At 42.4% G+C, this 6,361-nt stretch overlaps 1 protein-coding gene across 1 annotated transcript; it reads right to left on the bottom strand.

The window, feature by feature from the left end:
• Positions 1-462: 462 nt before the first annotated feature.
• On the bottom strand, positions 463-5,286 carry zc3hc1 (zinc finger, C3HC-type containing 1). The gene is made up of 10 exons (XM_070992016.1): positions 5,149-5,286; positions 4,248-4,350; positions 3,972-4,122; positions 3,758-3,841; positions 3,500-3,627; positions 3,166-3,305; positions 2,654-2,924; positions 2,313-2,516; positions 1,503-1,712; positions 463-1,418 (listed from the first exon to the last, which is right to left on the bottom strand). The coding sequence occupies exons 1-10, from the start codon at positions 5,280-5,282 to the stop codon at positions 1,344-1,346; spliced, it is 1,500 nt and encodes a 499-aa protein (XP_070848117.1). The 5' UTR covers positions 5,283-5,286; the 3' UTR covers positions 463-1,343.
• Positions 5,287-6,361: the final 1,075 nt, after the last annotated feature.

The raw sequence follows: 6,361 nt of genomic DNA, 5'->3' as shown, positions 1-6,361 counted from the left end.
CTAATCAAGAGAATGTCTTCTAGAGTACAACCGTGGTTATAAATATACCATTGCTCCAAGGATAGCCTCATACTTGCTATGATAAGAGCACTTTTTTTCCACAAATGATGAAAATCACAAGGCTATCTTTGAATAAAATAAAGGAACAAGTAATTTGTGTAAAACAGGGAATTGCAAGCAACATACAGTGTGTCTGTCAACCTCCAAGCCAAAGAGGTTCATACAGTTCACACATTACAGGCAACAAAATGGCTGCCAATGAGTAAGTACTGAAAGGCAACATATAGCAGCAAATATGGACGAGCTCATAACCGAAAATCACATGTACATGAAAACACTGAGAAACCTTTCAGAATTTCATGAATTGCAATGAAAGTATTTTCCCTGTATTAACAATAACATATTTTCTAATCCATCTATTGTTGAATTTTGAGAGGGACATCATGCAATGAAACAAACTTTCAGAAGAGCATTTTATTAAACACCTTTAAGAAATTCTATGGAGATGAAGCACATGCAGATTAGAGAGGACTGGATTAGCAATGAGAATTCACAGAAAGGCAAATAGGAAGTATGAGCATCCTGATTCTAATTAAAAATAGGCTGGAAGATCATGGCACGTGGTTCTGCCTGCCTGTAAAAAGCAGGATTTTATCATTGACTAAATTATAACAAACATTTCACTACCAAAAAATGATCCTGTTCTTTTCAAAGAAAACTCAAATCCAAAACAGTAAACACACACAAATAACATCCTCACAGTTTTTTTTCTTTCTTTTTTTCTGAGGTTAATGTTTACCACTCTCTCGCTTGACTCACCATACATTGAAGGTAAACATTGTCTTTCCAGTGTCAAGCCATTTGGCCCTTTCTCACGATCACAGACTTCTTGTCACTTCTATCCCACAGAAATCCAGCCCACCATAAGTTCATGAAGGACTACTGGAGCACACTTCATATGACATTAATTGCAGATGGCTTGCCTGTGGCCAATTCATATGCCGAGATGTGTTCGATTACTTGATGACTACTTCTGTGTACATGTGATACAAGGCCTATTATAGGCCCCCGATTTTCATGACACAGAATTCAAATGTCTTAATGCCACACAGGCATCCTTCACATATTTCACTGTTCACAGAGAAGACACTCAATCATTTGCCTAAAGACAGAATCAACTTCCTTTCTCCCCAGGAACACTTTGAATGTAAACACGACTCTACGGGATGGCATACGTTGATATGATATGACACTCCTGTCGTTAATACTATAGACTGTACCACAAACAGAGGGCAGGTCAGTTCATCAGTTCAGTGTTGTGATGCTGTTTGGATGCAAACAGTCTACTGAAATGGAGAGGAGGATACCTGCCACTGACGGAATATAGCAAACACCCTTTTAGACTTGTCCCGAGGACCCTGGAAGGAGACAGAACAGAATAATGTCAGATGTTTAAATCTAAGCTTCATACCCACTGGCCCGGCATGTGTGTCGCAACTTGCCTGTGCTGGACTGCCTCCTACAGTCGAGTTCTTCTTCATGGGCACAAGGAGGTCAAGAGCAGCCTTCCAGCCCTGCTGATGAAGTGTTGAACCTCCTTCCACAATGGGGATTGCCCCCGGATCCACATTCTCCTTTCCCACAGAAACCCAGGGACACCAGTCTCTGTGTTGTGCGAGGGGGTCAAATGCATTCTTATGCAGAAGCCCATCCTGAAATAACACAGAAGTAGTTTAAAAAAAGATGTTTGTAAGAGCTCATCAAAAGCTCAAGCCTTTTGGCTTTTGACAGTATTTGTCACTTTGGAGTCATTCCCCCCCCCATCATCATTGCAATTTGCAGCAGCTATTATTAAAGAAACTGAGAACACTGACTTTAATGTAATGGATCCACTTGCTAATGTAAATGTGGCATAATATATCCATCCATTATCTATACTGCCTATCCCTTTCGGGGTTGCGGGGGGCTGGAGCCTATCCCAGCTACAATGGGCGAGAGGCGGGGTACACCCTGAACCCAAACAACCATTCACACTCACACCTATGGACAATTTAGAGTCATCAATTAACCTAATGTGCATGTTTTTGGTCTGTGGGAGGAAGCCGGAGTACCCGGAGAGAACCCACGCATGCACGGGAAGAACATGCAAACTTCACACAGAAAGGGCATAATATATCATGCAAGAATTTGATTGCAATAGAGCTACGAATTCAAAATGTGATCTGATGAATTGTGCATTTGGAACACAAGTGTGCCATAATAAAACTGCACAACAATCTGGGTGTGAAGTCAGTAGTAATGTTAGTTCTTACTGGACCACAAACTGATGACAGGCACAGGCGTTTAGGTGGGTGTTGCAGGCTGACTGCGCCATCAGCCCCAGAGTTGTCCCCTTGTCCTCGACTGCGTGTTGCTGTCCTTTTGCCCCTTGTCAAAGGACTTGGAAGCTCTTCACTGGGGCTTGGTGAGTCTCTGCTTCGGGCACGCAACGCCACGGGGGAGGAAGTTCCCTCACCCTGTAACACACACCAGGGCATTGGAAAAGGTCTTGCATGACACAGACTTTTGCCATTTTTGTAAATAAATTTTGCTTTAAATTGATATGTGCATCTGGATTATTTAGCCCGTCAACATTAATTTGCTTAAAGCTTGCCTGGTCAGAGCGGGTGGAGTCCTGGCTCCTCAGCTTCATACGACATGGAGTTGTAGCAGGAGTGGATGAGGCAGAAGTGGGCTGGTCAACTTGGCCCTCGTGCGTGGCTACCGAGGCAGGACCTGTTGCTTGAGTAGATGGGCCTACAGTACTTGGTGAGGCTTCTCCATCGCCTCCTGCTCCCTCCATCTGGTGGAAGTTCCACAAGCCCACCTTGCGCATACAGTATGAGCAGGTGAGGATGGGTAGGTTCATGGCGTGCAGAGCTGGGCTAAGATAGAGAAATCCATGGCTCAGACATCTTCATCAGGAGGAGGAGTGCTAAGAAATTTTATGCGATGCTTCTTTCAGTGTCTAAATTACATCTAGTGTCCTTTCATTGTATCTTCTCCCATGCAGCTAGTACATCACTTTAACAGTAGAAATTAGCTTCTATGTGTGCGTACTCTAGTTTATGGCATTCAAAAGTGTATTGAGGAGACAAGCAAAGCAAAACGGGAGTTTCATCTCACCTTGCAGCCCAGCCACAGAGAGAAACAATGCATGCAGCCACCTGCACAGCCAAAGGCTCAGAGCACAGAGTACCTCCCTTTCTTTTTTGTTCTTCCTCGATGAGCTGCAGTATAACACTGACAACATCCTCTGTCAGTGACTGCAAGGAAACAGTGCACATGAGTTACAAGAGAACAACTGAAAATTCACTCTTTTTTAAATACATCTACACATAAAGTTCACATTTTTCATGAATCCAACTATCATTCAAGTAATTTATGTAATAAGAACAACGTTCATAATGTTTCAAAGAGCATTTTTTCAGTGTCTAAGAAGACTCCTCTCCTTCCTCACCATAGACTTCAGCTGCTCCGGCTTCATGGCTGGCAGCTGCTGAGCAAGGAGACAGGCGCTCTGGAAGCGCTCCAAGAAGGCAGTGAGAAGCGCTGATGGTTCACAGGCCGGGACAAGCCAGAACCGCTCTGAAATGACATCAGCATTCACCTTGACCATAATGTAGGCAATTCTGGGTCAGTTCAGGTAAAATGACACAGTCACGTAAAAGCTAATTTTTGTTAGTATATGCATGCAATATGAAATGCTTGCTCCTACCTGGGCATGGAAAGTCAGGCCAGGGGCAAAACTTCTCATGCTGCGTCTGAAGCTGCCTCGATATCTCTGCAATGCGGGATTCATCTATTAAAGACACAAGGAGAGTTGCATGACCTTTACTTTTTGGCAGACTAAAAGTAAAAGTTTTTCAGCCTAACTTTGCCAAAATAAAGCGTGACATTGTCTTTTTCGGTGGTTTAAAAGTTTGGCTCACATTTTTCAAAGTCTAAAGTTGGTTGCAGTGATGCACAAAGGAAAGCCTGGCAGCTGGAGCACTTGAGCATATCGCAGCCAACGTTGATCCAGCCGTATCTGGCGCACATCAGGGGGGACAGCACACGGGGTTTGCCTGCCCATTTCAAGCAGTGCTATGCTAAGGAAAATTTCAAGTATTGTGACAGTCATTATTACTTTGTATTAGCAATGACATGGTTAAAAAAACCCCGATGCCTCATATTCGGTCAACAGGTCAAAATGAGAGAAAGGATATTGAATAGGATTCCACTCTTGAGAAAAAGGCTTCTTTGTTCGTTGCCTCACAAGGTGCTTGAGTGTTGCTTTTTACGTCCAGAACTTTCAAATCTCCTTGTCCACTGAAATCAGCACATAGGAAAAAAAACACAGATCTTCATTTTCCAAACACTTGCTTATTATCTGAATGGCAAAAAGATGTAGCTGATTATATATCTGTGTACATTTAATAAACTTGCACAGACTTAGTCCAGGCCTAACAATGAATTTAAAAAGTCATGAATAAGCGGTTAGATAACTGGTGGAGATATGAATTCTAAGAAAAAAGAAAGCAAACATGAAAAGTAGTTACACATCATTTCATCTGGAAAAAAGTTGTTGCAACACAGAGAAAAAAAATGGAAAGTAGCTCAAATCATTACTGCACCTTTGCTCTTTGCTGCACTCATATGACAGACAAAGTTGATAACATTTGTCTGTCATGAGTGCACACCAGAAAATCTAGCTAAATCTATTCAACCTGGCCTTTATGGTTAGGCAGCAAGTGGAAAATACTCCAGAAATGAACAGCAAACTAACGGAGCAGCGTGTTCCAGCAGAACTTTTGGTTCCCACCCCCCTTATCTGTAACTGTGCACGGCAGCAATAGCACGACCACTATTACCACAAACACCTGAAGTAAATAGACTAAATAATGCACACAAGAAATACGAATGGCGTGCACACTCCCGTCCCTGGCACACAAGCTCCCAAATCTGTGGAGACTTGCCCCCCGCCTTTAAAGCAGGCTGAGTGGAGGCAGCTACAGTAAGTTAGCAGAGCTGACATGCTAAGTGGCTAACCAAACCAGCTAGCTGAACTTGCTGTTCGGCCACTACGAATCAAACAAACAGCGCGCGGTTGCTCGAAAAAAAATGCACCTGTTGGATCCGTTATCTGCTGAGGACACTCCATCATTGAGAAGTTCACGAACTTTCTCCGGAGACGCAAGGGAAGACTTTTGGTGATTTGAGTTGCCGAGACGATCCCCACGACTGCCGCCGAGCGTCGCCATGATCGACTCTGATGTCCCCCCGGAAAATAAACCCTGACACCAATCGTTCCGCTTTGTAAGACCCCTAGTGTTCTTATCTGGTAGCACATACCCATCAGAATGACACTTATAAATATTGAGCAAGTAGGAATTATTTATCAGAATAGAAAACCATAGGCATAAAAAAGTCTTAAATATTAGGCCGCTCATTTGATCAAGTTTTTGGTTTATATTTTTTCACTTTACAGAATGAGCTGTCTTACTTAGAACAGGCTTGTATCGTGTTTGTTCCTTTTACACAGAATACTTTATTTTTAAGCACCATCAGTTGTTCTTCTTGTTCTTATACAGTATAAATTAGTTCTTCATTTATACTTTTTATTTTTATTCAGATCCTTGAAATTAAAGTAGTAATGTTAAAAAAAGTACAAAAGTATTGCTATCACATTAGAGTTGATAACCAGCGCATAGATCAGTCTCCTGATTCCTCCTCCCTTCACTCTCCCCTGTCTCAGCCCTTTTGAGATTCACTGTTAAAACGTAAATGTGGCATTAAATTCAGGCCACACAAATACAATATCTGAATAGGTACTAAGAAGTTTTATTTTCAAAATTAGGTGCATCTGCCTGTGCTTCTGTACACATGCCAAACACACACACTAATGATAATAACAGTTACAGGAAGTCAGTGCAGAGCAGCTAAAACTAGACTAATGTGCTCTCTGCTCTTGATTCTGGTTCATAGTCGAGCTGCAGAGTTTTAAATGAGCTTAAGTCTATCAGTGTTTTTTCTTCTGGAGCTCATTAGCCGGGGAAAACCCGGGATCCGACCCCACAAACATACTACTACTACTACTACTACTACTACTACTACTAATAATAATAATAATAATAATAATAATAATAATAATACACACCAATGATGATAATAATAATGATGATAACAGCTGGGTCAAGTCAGTTTGAATTAAAGGCATGAATTACTTTTTCAGCATCCGACCCGGGATCCCATCCGGTACCTACCCGGGTCTGACCCGGAGCCGACCCGGAACTTTCCCGGGACTTACCCAGGATCCGACCAGAGAAACCATTAGGCATAC

The sequence above is a fragment of the Chaetodon trifascialis genome, chromosome 22, assembly GCF_039877785.1.
Source record: "Chaetodon trifascialis isolate fChaTrf1 chromosome 22, fChaTrf1.hap1, whole genome shotgun sequence".
Classification (NCBI taxonomy): Eukaryota; Metazoa; Chordata; class Actinopteri; order Chaetodontiformes; family Chaetodontidae; genus Chaetodon; species Chaetodon trifascialis.
This window is presented reverse-complemented; position numbering and strand designations above follow the sequence as displayed.